General features: G+C 35.6%; 1 protein-coding gene across 1 annotated transcript; it reads right to left on the bottom strand.

Moving 5' to 3' along the window:
• Positions 1-1,177: 1,177 nt before the first annotated feature.
• Positions 1,178-2,119, bottom strand: LOC148763659 (Nucleic acid-binding, OB-fold-like protein). The gene is given in 3 exon segments (XM_088804873.1): positions 1,178-1,262; positions 1,264-2,095; positions 2,098-2,119. Coding segments are annotated over 3 exon segments (939 nt in total).
• Between the last annotated feature and the right edge of the window lie 17,616 nt (positions 2,120-19,735).

Raw genomic sequence — 19,735 nt, 5'->3', positions numbered from 1 at the left:
TGTCTACCGGGACGTCGCGGCTGTTGTCACGGGCTCGAGGGGAGTACCGGGTCGTGACAATCAAGCTAGAAACCAAAAACTAGACCTAAGAGTAGGTATAAAGTTAATTGCCTAATGTTTCCAAATTACTCCAACTTTGTACCTTTGGGTTTGTAGTAATGAAATGGTTTCATTTTCTAAAACGAAGAATATTTCCTACCAAAAGATTAGTCCAATATACCACTCACTGGTAAATAACGCAATACTTCTTCGTGAATCTCCACTATTTGAATACGGAACATCATAACATCGAATAGGAATGAAACGACTATAGCTCCTATATGAACTATTGGGAAGATCATAGCGGAGATGTCTAGACCTAATAAAAGAAGTAAACTTGAAATGTCACAAAAGGCTAAGATAAGAAATAAAACGAAATGTACCATATTTTTAGCACATTCAATGATCTTACAATGAACAAAAGTTTTTCATTATAAATTTGTATGGAGCAATTAACGAATTTCAACAAAATAGAAGATCTACGTGAAAAAATTTTCCTATTCAAAAGAAGATATCTCATTTTCTTCATTCTCAATAAGAATGCATCAACAAAGCTTCCCTTCCATATATATCATCGTGGCATGAACTCATTTTTGTCTCTTTCCACCCCCTCCGTAAACCCTATTTTGGCGGGCTAACCTTAAGGTGACACAAAAAGTCTACCCCTTTGGTGTGCCTCTCACCTCTTCTATGATGATAATCCATTAGATTGATTGCAACACCACAAAAACATGAGGCGTTTACCTAATCACCGGTGTCTAGCTTTTCTAAGCTTACATGCATCGTGGTTAGGATTTTAAACTATACCAATAGTAGCTCAGCATCCAAAATCTATCAGTTTTTTGACACTTGAAGGTAGGTAGGGTAACCACACAAGCTTGAGAAAATATGTGGGGAATCCTACTTCCTTCATTTTTTAGCAAATGTTCTTGCTATTTAAGCTAGCTTTGCACCTTGACTCGGATGACATTCAATATCATGTATCCATGTTTCTATACGTATATCAGAAAATGGTATTCAATTTCCTATTTTTAAGTTTAGATTAACTATCTCATATCTATAAGCAAGGGAAGTAGCTAAAAAATAGCTAGCTAACTGCCCCTTCCACTCATCATTTCTTCATTATATGAATAAAGTCTTAGTATGGATGAGCATTTTGGGCAAGTCACAATAAGTCACTAATCGAAGGTATGGACCAATCACATTTCATCACCATTTTGCCTTTTTTGACTAGCTATTACATAAGTGACAAGTGCACGATCAACTTTTCACACTCTATCTTTTGTCTTTTTGCCTATCGACCTGGTAGGCCAACTACCTTCATTCGTCTTTTGCTTTAATTCATTATGCTCAGTAGCTCCAACAAGCCTTAACGTATCTTGCCACCGAAAGCTCAGCTAAGAAAGTGTTACTTTACATTTGATCTTATGTGCCCAAAGAATGCAATGCATTCTCCACTTTCGGACCTCGTAAAGAGAGAATGAGTTTTTTCCTCTAAGTTTCTTTCTCATTCACAAAGAGAAGAAAGTGGTCTTTGCCCCAGCTATTGCTACCTTTAGGAAACCAAAAGAGATATCACAAGAAAGAGATATAGTCTCCCCCTTGGCCTTTAGAAAGAAAAGGGAATAGAAGAAGACATTCTTCGACCAAGGGGACATTTTGGTAGGAGGGCTAACCATTACATAAGCTGCCATCAATCCAAGAGAAAAGCAAACTACCTTTCTTTGATCCACCTTATCGAGTAGGTAAGAGAAAAAAAATAGGTCGCGGATGGTGGTAGTGGTAAATTCGAGGATCTTGTGCGGCGGAACGTACTTCTCTATTGTATTCAATGCCCTCTAGTAGACCCTCTCAATCCATCATACTAGAGTGATCCGAGAATAGCAATTAGGGTCATATTTTATCCTCTCTATAATGCCCATAGATGAAATGCTTTGTTTCAAATCAATTCTTCACTGTAATCATTTCAATCTACCCCTTCTATGAAAAATTGTAATACGCCTTGAGGAATTCCTACCAGCACACTTCTCTGTACTTAAAATAAATTGTCTAAGTCTCTTTCCTCTTGGCTTTCTCTCATTGTCTATCTTGTAATCATTTGATTTTGTCCGAATTAGCTCCTACTCCTCCTCCTTCGTCTTCTCCTTCTTCATCATTATTGATCCTTTAGACATAAATTCCCGATCACTAAAGAAAAAAGACTAGCTCTCACTATCTATTATACATAATATCTTGAAAGGCGAAGAGTGACTATTCATTTCTACTCGTACTTCCTATTACTGCAGTGATACAATACTCGTGCAAGAGCGCTTACGACAGCCCGTAGTAGTGGTAGCTTCTTTCTTTCTTCCTCAATCTCCAGAAAATAAGGCATAGTCTTATATCAATAGATCATCGTGGCATGAAAAATTCTCCTACCTACGCTACGAACTCTTCCTCCTATTGAATTGATGTGGCATGAAGTCATCAAGACATATCTCGTTGAATTAGTTTTTTCCGTGGACTATGGGAACAAAACCCAATTCTTCCAGGACCCCCCACGAATCAATAAAAAATGTACTTATCAATTATGAGTCGGTACATACTTAACTAACCTAAGTCAATAAGCTGGCTTTTGGGTACGCTTGCCGGAAAAGGTTGACTAAGTACACAAATCCATGATGACTGTAATCGAATTCATAATCAATCATGTACAAGATTTTCTTTCTTCTTACTAATTCTTTCTTCAGTGATAGATGGAGAGGCAGCAAGTGGGAATCAAGCATTACTAGCTGTCAAGATGAGAACAAAGTAAAGGGATCATAGAAAGAAGAGTAGTTGAACTAAAAAGGGAAAGTTGAATGGCAAAAAACCTAGCGTAATGAAAGATCTTTATTTTAATTAATCGAGATTGTCATAATGTGAGGTCAACTCTACTATTAGATGAACACCATAAACAATGTTTGATTAGGAAAACATTGAATAAAGATAGGGACTCTACCTACTAGATCGAAGTTGAGCATGCTTACTTTCATCTTGCAACATCGTAGCAGCCTACCCTCTCTATACAAGTCACAAGCCATCTTCGGACCAAAGCAAAAAGAAGAAGGATACATCCTAGAAAGAGACCTTCCTTACCTCCCTCTTGTTGTCTAACTTGTGTATCAACGTATAAGAAGATTTTGTGATAAGAGAGATGAGGTAGTTGACTCGGCAATATGACATAAGAAATATTAGTTCTAGCAGTCAATTTGTAAAGTAAGATGGCAAGGCCAATATCTTTCTCTATTGAACCTTAACTAACAAGAAGTGGAGTATACGAGTTCTACTCTTGCACTGTCATATTATTAGTTGTTGTCCATGTTTGATTGGGAAGTCCAAGCAGAGTGACTCTCATCGTTATCGATGAAATGATTCTCATTCTCTAATCTCTTCATAGAGGTATACCAAAGGAAATGTATGTCAACATATTATCACATTGTATGCCCTATTCATCGAAAAGTTCCTAATTGACTATAACCAAAAAGGTTAAGCATGATTGCTTTCAGTTAAATGCACATCATGATTTTGGTCAATGTCACGTCAACTATTTTAAACTCTTGCTACTGAGGAAAAGGAAGAGCGATATCAAAATGGCAAAAAATGACTAGTTGAATCAGACAATTAGATAAGTCTAGCCTCAATCAAGGTAATAGTGGAGGACTTCCAATGTAGTACTCGAAAGAATGCTTTGAACGAGCAACAAAGAAAGAATGAGTAGTGCTATCACTTCCACTCTATTATTTGTTGAGCCAACTACTCTATCAATTAAGTATGATAAATTAGCCCTATTAAAAGGTTTGTAAAGAAATATTAGATGAGGTAGGCTATTCCAACAACAAATGCACTTGTCACAAGTCAAGATGATGAGATATGAATTCTTGATCCGGCAATACACATAGTTGAAGATCACACATGATTGGTCAATAGAGATAGGTTACATTACATGGATAGGGAATAGGGGAAAGCATCGATAAATGTACGCTGCTACAAAGCATGGAATTGAATTTGCCGAAGACAGAGCTAAGTCCCATATCGCTAATGTATCACGAGCGAAAGGGAGTGACTAGCTTATAACTTGTCAAGTAAATGAAATGATTTTATAAGGGGGGATAGCATTTCATCTACCCTTACCGAGTGCCTTTATAGAGCTTTTAACTATGGGAAATCCTAGTTTACGAGCTTTAGTGGCATCTCATCTCTTTCTTCTGTCCTATGTCAACTTCCTAAGTCTAAGTCAAGTATGGAATCAACTATGGCCAATCTTTCAAAGTAGGCACCAAACAAGGGATGATAAATGATTCTCGTGGAACAATTGTCATAGTTTGAACTCATGAGATTGAAAGAGATATGGGAAATTGTAGTACCCTGTATTTTGATACAGTGGCTAATAAAGTTTACAGATACCAATTGAGGTTGATTACTAAGTTAAAAGGGTAATTTAAAAGTGAACCCGTGAAATCTCGACCTCTATAAACACGAAACTATAAGTTGATGCGATAATACAGACCAGGGGTAATTTCATAATTTCTCTTGGTGAGCTCCTACTAGTAAGGTTTTTGATGCTATTAAGGTCTAAATAGGATTAAGGAATGAATAAATCATGTGCAATGATGAAAACACGAAGAAAACTAGAAGTGACAATAATTTTCACAACAGGGGCAAAATGGTCATTTTGCACCCCAGGTCAAAATTTTTAAGTTTTCGTAGACCCGAGCATGTTAACACTATTATGGACCTTGTCTTGGTATAAAAAGAATAAAATGATTGCACAAAGGATTGAAGGAGAACAAGTTAATGTGCTAAAGGCATTTTCAAAATTTCAAGTGGAATGGATAAACTTGAGCTATAAATATCTTTTTCTTCCAGCAGCTTCTTCATTCTCCAATAGCTTCTTCTCCTTCTTCTTCTTCCATCTCACGTTGCTTCCATCCTCCATGGAAGCTTGCTTTGCAACTTCCATAACTTTCTCTCTCTATCTCCAAATTTCATGCTTTTGCCCACTCTTTCATACGACTTTTCATGCTCCTCCGCTTTTACACCTTAAAACCCTCAAAAAGTCTTTGTTCAGCACTTTCTCTCACTAGCTGAAAATTTTAGAGAGAGAAAAAGAGACTTGCCATAGTAGCTTGGAAGCTTTTGAAAAGGAATTCAACTACAAAAAAAAAAACCACCTAGGTGAGAAATGAGTTAGAATTTGATTTTAAGGTGTTAAAGATGGCTAGAAATTTGATTTATGGGCTGTTATATTTTTTATTGTTATATTGTGGGTGATAGGTTCTAACAAGGCCTTACATGTCCGTTTGAAGTAATAATCGAAATTAGAGTCGATTAGAGGTTCAACAATCCCGGTGAGTGAACTTACATTTCAAAATTTGTTTTGGGAATGTGAATCTATTTGCAGAAACATTGATTGATTTTATCCAACTTTTCTTAAAAACGTGTGCCTTGGGAACAAGCCTTGATAAATTGTCTTTATGTTGTGACATATGACTGTTATGGACTCATGCACGACTACATTATGTTAATATATATATATATATATGTTGTGCATTGATGAATAATGTTGTGTAATAATATTGACTCGGCTATGTGCAAGTAGGAGTGTGCATACACCGATGATGACCCAGCTATGTGCGAGTGGGAGTGCACGTAAGTCGATGATGACCCGACTATGTGCGAGTAGGAGTGTGCATACGTCGATGATGACCCAGCTATGTGCGAGTAAGAGTGCGCATAAGCCGTGCTGACCCAGCCATGTGCTAGTGGGGAGTGCATATGAGCTGATGATGATGGGAGGGTGTGCATGATGATGGGTATATATATATACATATACATATATAGATATATGTGTTATAGAAAGTTCATGAGTATGGTATATGGTCTTGTACATGTGAATCTTGCATGTTGAACTTTGCAAATTTTTGAGTACTTCATGTTGAAATTGGCATGATGAATCTTGAGAATGTACCATTTTATTGCAAATTGAGTTTATTGCAGTACCAAATGGATTTTTAGTGCAAAGGAGGTCCCTTTTTCAATTAGGTGCCCTGCTTCTCGCTACAGCGAGAAACATTTTGTTTTGGTAGCCAGAAACTAGCTGCAGCAAAAATAAATCTCGCTGCAGTGAGAAACTCTAAGGTTCTGATGCAGTGCCTTCACTTTGATAAAGATTCTGACTACCTTTTTGTCCGAACTAGGAAAAGTGGTAAACATAAAAGTTCTAGACCTACCTTTTAGCTTTCTAATGGTTTAAAAAGCAGGTCAATTAAACTTCTGTACCGAAGATATGCTAGAAAAACTAAAACACATGCAAACTGATACTGTTTCTGGATGCAGCGAGAAACATTTTGTCCTGCATGCTACCCTATCCAGTTTTTGACATATTTTTCACCAATTTAACTTCGTGGATTGATCATGGGTTGTTGCAACACTATGAGGTTATTAATCAAAGTTTGAAATGAGGTGTTTTTATTAAGAAATTAAATCAATTACATTGTTTTTTAAACAAGTGCATCATGATTTCCAAATTTTTCCTATTGATTGCTTGTTCCCTTCTTTTGTTCACTCACTGAGTTTCGTACTCACGTTTTTAAAATTCATGTTTTCAGATTTGGAGGCAGTTGGGACCTAGATTGAGTCACACACATATGCTCGTATTCTTGGTAGGTACTATGGCATCTTAGTAGCTGTATCTTCACCTAGAGTCACTCCGCTGACGGTCTCGAGTCTATTACTTGTGAACATGTATATGTAATGTAAACTACTAAGAGTCATGTTATAAATGAAGTATGTATATGTTGGATTGATGATGACAGTACTTTGATATAATATAAATATGAATATTCAGTTGTTATAAAATATTAGTGGAACATCTACTTTTGAGAGTTACAGCACTTCATTTCAAAGATGATGGATGGGAATGATAATCGAAATTGCATAAATTGGCTTGCTTGGGCTTAGTGGGCTATGCCCATTGGGCCCATGTGCCGATCATGGCCCGGTATTTAGGCTGTGACAAATGTTGGTATCAGAGCTCTAGGTTTAGTCGAGTCCTAAGGATTCTCGTGTCAGTCAACGGAGTTGTCGGAGAGTCTTGTTTATGGTTTGTGACCGCAGCACAATGCATAAACAGGAGGCTATATAAACTCCTGTTTCTAGTGACCTACCCTCTTGCTAATGTTATGCAAAGGCCATAAGTGATGCCGTTGTCTGGGTTTGAGATGCCACCCAAGACACGAGATGTTGTTGGAAAGATTTTAAGCAAATTCTCTTAAATGAAAGGCTAATGTAATAATAAATTCCTCCTATTAAAGATGGAGGAAATTGGAACTGGACTAATAGGTCCATAATGACTTATTCATTTAGTGGAGTTATAACTTAAGCCCATAATTGTCCATGGGAAGAAATTTGATGACCATGGATGGTATTTGAGGTCAATATAAAGGAGCACGTGTGATAATGTTAATAAGAGACATACTTTGACCGGAATGAATAAAGATCATTGAGATTCACTTAAAGCTTGTACATCTAAGTACTAAGGGAGGTGTAAACTAATTCCCACATCAACGGAGGCAAGTGCACTGTGTTGATTAAGCTTGCTCTGCCCCTATATAAATGGAGTCGAACTTCCAAAATATTTTATATGTGGATATGTGCTGAATATGTGTGTAGTAGCCAAGATGGAATTGGTTTTGATTATAATTAAGTAACTGCGAGATTCCAAGGCTTGAATTGAATTATTGTGGTTTATGCTTATTATTGTATGAATTAGCTCAAGGGTGAAAATCACGGATTATTATAATTGATGTATGATCATGAAGTAAGAGGCTAGTAAATGATCTACTCTAAGGATGAGCTTGAATTTTGCTATGCTTAATGTGGAGCCAAAGGATTAAAAGACTAGATGTGGATTTAGCAGTTTGAAATTAAATGGCATGAAAATGACAAATTTAGTCAAAGTGCCATATGGAGTTCTATATGAAGATCGATCTACGAATTGCTTTAAAAGTTAAATCAAAAATATGTTTGGTTCAATATGCAACCTATGATGTAAATGATTAGTCTTAAATGTGACTTCTCCAAAGGTAAGGGACTTAAAATATGTGGATTTTCGAATATGCTCTAAGAGGAAGCTTCTGCATCCTAAGCTTAAGAAATTTTGATCTTATGACTACAAAAGCAAGATACAAAAATTTAGTGAATTGTCTATCTTATGGATGTAATTGGTTAAGAATTGATGAGTAAAGTCAAGATCTCAACACTAGGTGGTGTACAATTTGATATATGTGTATCTAAGAGTAAATTTGGAGATCATTGCTTAATCAATTTGCACTGAATGTTGTGGTAAAGGTATACGAATGTTAGTAGTGAAGTATGTCCAAAGTGACATATGTGGAAACTAATGTTCCGATCGCAAACTTGTGATAGAAAGCTAATTTTGCAAATTGTGGGTTCCATGATCATAAAATATATGGAGGTTATCAATATGTAGGCATACACTTGGAGTTGTACATCTTGTGATCCCCATGCATCATATGGAAGGAGATATCCTATAGGGGAGTTTACCCTGATTTATGGTTACATGCCTATAGGCTTGGCATGAGATTGAGAATGCCCTGGCATAAATGTGGAATGTATTGTGAAAGGTTGAAAAGCCACATATACCATAACAAGGTCAATAACATGAATGAGGGGGAAATATGAATGTTGATATGCTGAGCATAAAGAGCTTAAGGATAATTAATGTAATTATACTAAGTTAGATGGTATGATCCTAACTAAGAACATGGACACCTTGGGAGATTTTAAAATAATGTCCAGTGGGGTTAGTGAGCTAAAGTGTTATCGGGCATACAATGAATGATTAAAGTTATAAGTGGCTTTGAAGATAAGCCTTTGATTGATTAAGTTCTCAATGGAACCTTATTAAAGGAAGTGTTTAAGTCTTTTGGAAATGTATGGAAAAGCATAAAAGAATATATTAGCTTGACTTGCTATAAGAGGTCGAATTTGGATGGCCATGAGTAGCTTGTGAACAACCAAGCAGTGTAAAGTATGTGCTCATAAAGGGAGCTATGATTGGCAGATAAAAGTGGAACTTTAGAATTTCATTATCATAGTTATTAGATTATATTTTGTATTATATAATATAGCGTAGAACATCAATGATGAGGTTGTGTTCAATGCTTTAGGCCTTGAACTATAAAATATGGACATGTATCCACCTTATGAATACCCTGATGAGATAAATTCGGAAGACTTTTCACAATGAGCAAACATTTAAGCTTAAAAAGCAAATGGCTATACAGTCAAGTTGGGCTCGTGATTGACATGTCACATAAGTATGAAGATATGATACAAGCATAAGTATACTTGGAAATACTAGTTTAAGGCAATGATTATCCTACCGCTTTGTGCACCCAATGAGGTTCTAATCTCAACATAATTGTAGACACAAAGCATAAATTTTGAAATGTGCTTCCCCACAAGTTCCAATTTATTTTGAGTAACTATCAAGGTAAAGTGCTTGATAGGGATAATGGAAGGTTAAATTATGCTTCAAATGTTTAGAAAACGAGGGTGACATGGTTTGATTAAATGATACTACCCTTGGTAAGGAAATAGAAATGCACTACGAAAATTGTAGAAATCTACTTAAAAAAGATATGATGATTTGAGAATTCAAGTACTCGTATATGAGTAAAGATTTGGTAATCAGACATGACCTAAAGTTGGAATACTACAATATGAATTTTGACTAAGAAAATCGACTTATAAAACACATGGTGTGTAAAGATGGTGCCAATTAGTGGTTGACTCTTGTATGAGAATGGAATATTGAAATCAACTTTGTGTATTGACTACAAATGACGAGCATGATCTAACCAACCAAGAGAAGAAATGATTCTAAGCTTGATTATTGGTTATTTTGGTTTTAAAAATGGCTTCTTGAGCTTGATATGCCTAAGGCTATTCGAAGTTAAAATTTTTGGAAATATATATGTATGGATATATATGTTGCATATTGGTATAAAAGCTCATGTGGAGTTAGTTATAATTTGATTCAATGGTGATATTCTATCAATGGTTATAGTGCTAGACAATGATTAAGATAATTTATCGTTGATTTTGGCAGTGAAAAAGTAGATTATAATGTTGTTAGCTTAAAAGTAAGTGTCTATACTTTTGGTATGAGTTCATCAAATTCTATTATATCATGATAAAAATTGGTGTTTTGATAGAGCCTGAAAGGCTTGGCATATGAACTAGCTTAATTGTGAGCTAGAAATTGTTAGGTTATTATGAAGCACACAAATAAAGAAGTATGCCATAGATTTAATTCTCTAAAGGCTAATGGAATAGAACGTATGAGTGCTGGTATAGCTTCAATATAAGGTTTTGACTTAAGGTGATTTGGGTAAAAATTTGTAGCTTATATGTAAAGGTGTGCATTTGAATTCATGTAATTTAAAGTTTAAAATCTGCCTTGTTTAGCATAAAGCCCATGATTGAGAATGAATGATTATAGATTTAATTTTCTAACGTAAAAAGACTAAGGGAGTTAATATCAAAAAGGTCTTAATAGATGATTCTTTGATTTTAAAGTACACTTAAGGAGAAACAATCATCTAATTTCATCTTCGGATGGATGAACTAATGAGGCCGTGAGATTTGGCATTTGAAGTAAATTTGAGGAATCTCAAGTTAGATATGTTTGTATGTGACATATAACTAAAAAGTTGGTTATGACCTAGGAATTATAAAGATTGGTTAAGTCCATAAGGATGCGTCCAAAGGTATCGTTATTTATTGAAATATATTGTGGTAAGAGTCGAGATCTACTTAGTAAGTACTCGATCATGAAGATACTGGAGTTTTGTTTTTAGGAATATGGTTACTAATGGTTACCGGATTTGAGTCATCGTGATGTTAAACATATATGAATAAATAAAGAGTGTTTGATCCGTACATATTATGAAATGCTCAAATGGGATTTGTATGGAGGTATGTAAAACGGAATAGACGTTGGTTGATGATTTAGACCCACAGTCAATGGTGGAATAAATGCTTGAATGTTGGAAAGTTTGATAAAAGGTCGAGGTAGAGGAATTGTGGATGGTTAAGTAAACATGCATAATTAATGATTTAAGGATGATTTGATTGAGGTGTGACCAAAATTAATAACTTATTTTAATTCTCTTCATAAGATGATGGATGATATGTTTTGATCCAACAAGAGTAGTACACATAACTATATACTATGACATTGTCAAGTTTTCTATAAGATTGGAAGTTGATATGATGCATGAACCAAGATTCTATATTAAGAATGCTTGAAAAAAGTGATGCGGCAGAATTTTAGAACTTTGATTATTCACCCTACGTCGATTTCAATTCGAGGACGAATTCATTTTAAGTGGAGGAGACTGTAGTACCTTGTATTTTGATACAGTGGCCATTAAAGTTTACGGATACCAATTGAGGTTGATTACTGAGTTAAAAAGATAATTTAGAAGTGAACTCGTGAAATCTCGACCTCTATAAACACGCAACTAGAAGTAGACGCGATAATGCGGATCGGGGGTAATTTCTTAATTTTTCTTGGTGAGCTCCTACGAGTGGGGTTTTTGATGCTATTAAGGTCTAAATATGCCTAAGGAATGAATAAATGATGCGTAATGATGAAAACACGAAGAAAACTTGAAGTGACAATAATTTTCATAATAGGGGCAAAATGGTCATTTTGCACCTCGGGTCAAACTTTTTAAGTTTTTGTAGACCCGAGCATGTTTACACTATTATGGACCTTGTCTTGGTATAAAAAGAGTAAAATGATTGCACCAAGGATGAAGGAGAACAAGTTAATGTGCTAAGGGCATTTTTATAATTTCAAGTGGAATGGATAAGCTTGAGCTATAAATATCTTTTTCTTCCAGCAGCTTCTTCATTCTCCAGCAGCTTCTTCTCCTTCTTCTTCTTCCATCTCATGTTGCTTCCATCCTCCATGGAAGCTTGCTTTGCAACTTCCATAACTTTCTCTCTCTAGCTTCAAATTTCATGCTTTTGCCCACTATTTCATACGATTTTTCATGCTCTTCCACTTTTACACCTTAAAACCCTCAAAAAGTTTTTGTTTAGCACTTTCTCTCACTAGTTGAAAGTTTTAGAGAGAGAAAGAGAGACTTGCCATAGTAGCTTGGAAGCTTTTGAAAAGGAATTCAACTTCAAAAAAAAAAACCACTAAAGTGAGAAATAAGTTAGAATTTGATTTTAAGGTGTTAGAGATCGCTAGAAATTTAATTTATGGGCTGTTATATTTTTGATAGTTATATTGTTGGTGATAGGTGCCAACAAGGCCTCACATGTCCGTTTAAAGTAATAATCAAAGTTAGAGTCGATTAAAGGTTCAACAATCCCGATGAGTGAACTTACATTTCAAAATTTGTTTTGGGAATGTGAATCTATTTGCACAAACATTGATTGATTTTATCCAACTTTTCTTAAAAACGTGTGCCTTGGGAACAAGCCTTTAATAAATTGTCTTTATGTTGTGACATATGACTGTTATGGATTCATGCACTACTACATTATGTTGATATATATATATATATATATATATATATGCTGTGCATTGATGAATAATGTTGTGTAATGATATTGATCTGGCAATGTGCGAGTAAGAGTGTGTATACGTCAATGATAACCAAGCTATGTGAGAGTGGGAGTGCGTGTAAGCCGATGATGACCCGGCTATGTGCGAGTAGGAGTGTGCATACACCGATGATGACTCGGCTATGTGCGAGTAGGAGTGCGCATAAGCCGTGCTGACCCAGCCATGTGCTAGTGGGGAGTGCATATGAGCTGATGATGATGAGAGGATGTGCATGATGATGGTTATATATATATATATATACATATACATATATAGATATGTGTGTTATAGAAAGTTCATGAGTATGGTATATGGTCTTGTACATGTGAATCTTGCATGTTGAACTTTGGAAATTTCTGAGTACTTCATGTTGAAATTGGCATAATGAATCTTGAGAATGTACCATTTTCTTGCAAATTGAGTTTATTGCAGCACCAAATGGATTTTTAGTGCAAAGGAGGTCCCTTTTTCAATTAGGTGCCCTGCTTCTCGCTGCAGCAAAAAAAATTCTATTTTGGTAGCTAGAAACTAGCTGCAGCGAAAATAAATCTCGCTGCAGCGAGAAACTCTCAAGTTTTAATGCAGTGCCTTCACTTTTATGAAGGTTTTGACTACATATTTGTCCTAACTGGGAAAAGTAGTAAACATAAAAATTCTAGCCCTGTCTTTTATCTTTCTAATGGCCTAAAAATCAGGTCAATTGGATTTCTGTAGTGGAAGATATGCTACAAAAACTAAAACACATGCAAACTGATATTATTTCTCGCTGCAACGAGAATGAACTTCGCTGCAGCAAGAAACATTCTGTCCTGCATGCTACCCTATTCGATTTTTAACATTTTTTTCATCCATTTAACTTCGTGGATTGATCATGGGTTGTTGCAACACTATGAGGTTATTAATCAAAGTTTGAAATGAGGGGTTTTTATTAAGAAATTAAATCAATTGCATTGTTTTTGAAACAAGTGCATCATGATTTCCAAATTCTTCCTATTGATTGCTTGTTCCCTTCTTATGTTCACTCACTGAGTTTCGTACTCACATTTTTAAAATTCATGTTTTCAGATTTGGAGGTAGTTGGGACCTAGATTGAGTCGCACACATATGCTCGTATTCTTGGTAGGTACTATGACATCTCAGTAGCTGTATCTTCACCTAGAGTCACTTCGCTGACGGTCTCGAGTCTATTACTTGTGAACATGTATATGTAATGTAAACTCTAAGAGTCATGTTCTAAATGAAGTATGTATATGTTGGATTGATGATGACATTACTTTGATATAATATAAATATGAATATTCAGTTGTTATAAAATATTACTGGAACATTTATTTTTGAGAGTTACAGCACTTCATTTTAAAGATGATGGATGGGAATGATAATCGGAATTGCATAAATAGGCTTGCTTGGGCTTAGTGGGCTATGCCCATTGGCCCATGCACTGGTCATGGCTCGATATTTGGGCTATGACAGGAAGCAAGCAAAGCTATTTAAGTAAGAGTTACTTAAGTGATTAAATAACAGTCAATTTCCCATAAGAGCATACTCATTTTCGCAACATAATTTCATTGCCTTTGATGTGGCTACATTAATTAATAATCATATTCCACCCAAAGGATATTTAGAAAAAGTAATTGACACAAATGCCATAAAGAGTAGTATTTGAATCTACATTCGATGAGGATATTGCTACAACGACTAAGTTTGTGGTAGTATGAATTCAAATTCTTTCCTTCCTCGATTAGTGTATATGAAAATTTTAATTATCTTTGCTTTGGTGAGAGGTGGCAAGACAAGATTTGAGTCGTTTAGTGGAGGGATAATGTCATGACCCAAATTTTGGGCCATGACAGGCTCATGGGCCCAATGGACATAGCCCACTAAGCCCAAGCAAGCCTATCTATATGACCTGTTCATCATTCCATCAAAAGATGCTAAAGTCATATTTCATATATCCAATTCAAAATAATGCTAACCATTTCCATCTCGTAGTGGCATTACTAATTAAATATACATATATTGTCTAAAACATATATCTTAATAATTTACACCGGGTTTGTCTATACACAACAAAAGGGATACTCAACTTCCAGCAAAGAGACTCGGGCAAAAGTTCTGGTATTAAATACCGAGATACCTACCAAGGAAACGAATTTACAAAGACACCTCGACCTAGTTACCGACTGCCTCTTGATCTGAAAACATGAAGTTGAAAACGGTGAGTATAAACCCAATGAGTGAACAAAGGAAGGGAAAAAGCAATCGATAAGAGAAGTTAAGAAATCATAATGCACTTATTTTCAAAAACAATGCAATTTAGTTTAATTCTCATTAAAACCCTTCATTAAACACTCAATGAATTAATCACTTGACGAAAAAGGATCCATGCACAACAAAGGATTTGAAGGGTGATAACTTTAATAGCATTCAAGCAAGTCAAGTGAAAACTTTAATACTCATTTGAAGAGTGAAATGACAAGAATGCCTTCCCACTGCAGTGAAATTTGGGCTCAATTTATCAACTGGCCGAGGGTTTCTCACTAAAAGCCCTCCTTTCAAACTTAATTAAGTAAATTCCTTGATGTTCAAAGTCCATGATCAACTATGATGCCAAAGAAATGGAAAATAGGGCAGCAACCAAATAGGGTATCAAGCAAAATAGAATGTTTCTCGCTGCAGCAAGATTTATTCTCGCTACAGCGAGAAGCTTTAGAAAATTTCTCATTGCAGCGAAAACCAGTCCAGTGTAACCCTTCAGACTCGAGAGTTTCTCGCTACAGCGAGAATGATCCTTATTGCAGCGAGAAACAAGACACCAAGGAAAAATTTTCATCATCTCAAGAAAAGGCCATTCTGCTGCAATGACGAAAATCAACTTGAAAACACTTAGCAATTTCCAAGGTTCAACATGTAAGATTTCACATGCACTACAACCATATACCATATTCATGACTTTTTATTGCACAAACATATATACATATATATTGCATATAAAAACATCGATACTACCACCGTCTCACCCAGCTCATGTGCAACCCCCACATTGTGCACATAGCTAGAGTCATTGTGTGCATCCCCCCACATCGTGCACAACTAATACCACCGTGTGCATGCCCCCACATTGTGCATAGGCAATATCATCATCCACACTCCCGCACCCATCATCACCAGCATGTGCTCCCCCACATCACGCACAAGCTCGGTTATAATTACAAACAATATTACTATCAATACATATCATATATATTTAGATATACACACATATATATATATATATCAACATAACACAAGGCACATGGCTTCATCACAGTCGCATTCCACAATGCAAAATGTTTCATTAAAACTTGTTCCCATGCATATTTCAGAGAAAAACAGATAAAATATTTCAATGGATTTCATCAAACACATATGCCCAAATCCCAAAATGTTTTAATGCAAGTTCACTTACCTTGGTGGGTTGTAATTAAATTTCTTTCCAATAATTTTCAAGCTATTACAGAAGGTCCCTCTTTCTTTCTCTAGACACCTAGCTAGTGAGAGGAAGTATGGAAGTAAGACTTTTCAAGGGTTTTAAAGTGAGAGAGTGAAAGAGCAAAAGAAGTTCTATGAAAGGGTGCATAAAAGTATGAAAATTAAAGCTAACTTGTGAGAAGTTATGGAGGTTTCAAAACAAGCTTCCATGGAGGATGAAAGCAATGTGAGATGGGAGGAAGAAGAAGAAGAAGCTGCTGGAATAAATGATATTTATAGCTAAAGCTTATCCAATCTTTTCTTAAATTACAAAAATGCTCTTAACAAGTTAGCTTGTTCTCCTCTAATCTTTTGTGCAATCGTTTTACTCTTTTGACACTTGGATAAAGTCCATAATAGTCTAGAAATACTCAAGTTCATGAAAGCTTAAAAATTTTGACCTGAGATGAAAAATGACCATTTTGCCCCTACCTTGGAAATCATCATTATTTTTATTTCCTTCGTCATTTTATTCTTATTTTCATAATTCATTTATGCCTTAGGCCTACTTAAGCCTTAATAATGTTTGAAAGCATACTTCTAAGGGCTCACTAAAGAAATGACGAAATTACCCCTAACCCGTGTTATCGTATCTACACCTAGTTATGGGCCTATAGGGGTCGAAGTCTCACAGATAAGAATGTACCCCTTTAAGGAATTATTCCTATTCGGGGAAAGAGTTTTCTGAAGACTTTCGATGATGGTAGCGACTTTTCAATCGAGCTTCTATCATTATCCTTAAGTGATCTTATTATGGAGAAGTGATAGCTTTTTACCTATTTTAATAAGCTGGTGGTCTAGATGTGGGTCAAATCAAAACTCTACAAGTTCCTATAACCAAATTTGACCTACTTCTGTTCCAATCTCACTGACAAGGTCAAGGCTTATCTTAATCTTATTTGTCATTTCATAAACATGTGGATCGACGAAAAATTGAGAAGGCAGGTCTCTTGGTACATTGATCTTTTTCATTCATTTTTTAATTAGTTAAGTAAATAGCTTAGACTAAAGAGATTAACAAATTGACATTTGGGTCAGTGAATTATTGGCTCTGTGCTAGATCTTGATTCCATTGTTACTTTATTGGAAAAAAATAGGTTAAAATGAGAGTCTATCTTTTCATAAGGTCTAACCTAGATCCCCCGATGTTACTTTTCCTCAAGGTTTTCTATAGGTACTTACATGGTAGGAAATATCGTGTTACAAAAATTAGCTTGTAAAATAGGTGTGTCAGATGAGAAGGCTGTGTAAAAACTCATGTTCCAATGGTTCAGCCACTATAATGGTTAACAAACTTTTTTGGTGGTGGGTCCTTTCCTTGTCGCTATACTACACCACTTGGTGTGGTATTGTGCTAAACAAGTCTACCTTAGTGTTAAGTCTTGTTCTTAAGCAATCTCAAGTAATGATGTAGTCATCAATGAAATAAAGGTTCCAAGGTCTTCATAGACTAGGTACGGAAGCAGACTTTAATGGCTACACTGTTGCTTAAGGGCCATTAGAAGACCTTAGTCAACTAGTGACCATATTACACTAAATGGCATTTGGATGGTTTTTAAGCACTAAGGGTCTCACTAGAGTCATTCGTGATGCCTTATAGATCAAATAGTCTTGGAATCATGACCGTTCATTGTAAGGCTATAGAGACACCCTTTTTCTTCCCTCTTTTGATCTCTTTCCCTATTTGGAAATCTTTCATAATACATTCCAAGGGATGAAACTTGAAAGCCCAATGCTTCTCTTTAACAAGTTGAGTTATAGATATCCTTGATTTTTTCGCTTGAGGTCATACATAAGATTATGAGAAAAGTTGTATGGCTCAAGACTTATAATACCAATATAATGAATCGTAAAAGCAGTCTTTTCCCTGTGAAGACTTTTCTCTTTTCTTTCCTTAATATGGAGCATAGTTCGTGAAAGCATAAGTGCTTGTCATAGGATTGTTGGCTCTATATCATACGGGTACTGTATTAGGGAGAATCTAAGCTCATGGCTCCAAGCTGATGTTAAAGGTTGACAGTATAAGCATTCATGAAGGCTAGATTGTAGCATATAGAACATCAAACAGCAAGATCACCAGGTTTACAACTTGTTGGCACAAGCAAGGTGGAAGCTCCATGACTATTTGGATGAACTTCAAGTATCCCATGAGAACATGATTTAGACGGAGTCCAGGAAGGATCATTATTAGTCTAGTTGGAGGTGCTTTCCCTTAGCCCTACCCTCAAAGAATCCCGTAACTCTAAAAGGTGGATTGTTGCTGTCTTAAGAAATAAAAGCTTGAGTAGGTGAAGATGCTAGGATAGAGGAATCATAAAGCTTCTTCAACAAGGAGAAGAGGTCGTAGTTCATGTAAAGTGGGACCTTTTCTCTACTGAAAAGAAAAGTTACAAATACTTGATAATCTTCACCAAGACCAATAAAATGATCATGATAAGGCAAAGTTAGCTGCTATTTTCTTAAATGATAGTCAATTTATCATAAAAAAAAATCAAAGGAAAGGATTTTCTTTTGGTATTCAGAAACTTTCATGGATCCCTTACTTTATTAGAAAGAGCTCAAGTTAAAGTTCTCAAGCCTTTTCTTCTTTCGCATAAAGAGAATAGCAACTTAGTTCAAATTTCTTGACCAGAGGTGAGGTCAACAACTTGGGCAAAGATCTCAAGCAATAAGGTAGCAAACAAAATGACCAATCCTTCCAACACTTGAATGTTTTTCTTGGTTATAGTTCGTTAAACAAAATGATAGAAAATTTTCATATATCAACTCTATGTTACTCCAAAAAAAGTAAGTTTACTAAACCAATGGACTCAGACTCAACAACTCAACTAAACAACAACTTCACTTAAACGAAGTAAGCAACAAATGTTCATTTCACTCCCTTAAGGCAAGGGAATGCTTTTGTGTTCTATGAAATGCTTAAGACACTTTCTCTAGAATCTAAATGTTCACCTTGAAACTGATACCGTATTAAAAACCTTACCCATAATGGCAACACCCAAATAGTTGGAAAGGCACATTTTTATCTACCTAATTTCATTTAGTAAGAATTCAATGCCCAAGAATGTCACGACCCAAAACCTCCCTCGGGCCCATGACAACCGTCGCGACGTCCCGATTGATACTCATTACTCGGAATACTAATCGGGACCCCGCAAGGCTTACATATCAATTTTAAACAATTTTTCGTCGTTTCCGGCTCAAGTAAATCAAAGACAAAAATATAGCATTTTTATATAAAATAATATTTATAGAAGCATGTGTAAGCAATCTTTTGTAACTTAGAAGTAAAATAAATTCATACATACAATAATTTACAAAGTTATAATGTACAATAATAATTACAATGACAAGTGGCCCATAAATACACCAAGTGTTGGTGATAGTAACCTACTGTCTGTATGATAGAGGGGTCAACTAAAATCCTCGACAAAATCGGTATCTACAAGCTACCACAGGCCTGGAATATTTGGAAAAGAGGTGGGTGAGATTTTGGAATCCCAATGAATAAAC

The sequence above is a fragment of the Theobroma cacao genome, chromosome 3 (genome assembly GCF_053813885.1).
Source record: "Theobroma cacao isolate CCN51 chromosome 3, ASM5381388v1, whole genome shotgun sequence".
Taxonomy (NCBI): domain Eukaryota; kingdom Viridiplantae; phylum Streptophyta; class Magnoliopsida; order Malvales; family Malvaceae; genus Theobroma; species Theobroma cacao.
Note: the sequence above shows the minus strand (reverse complement) of the source record. Positions and strands in the feature narration are given on the sequence as shown.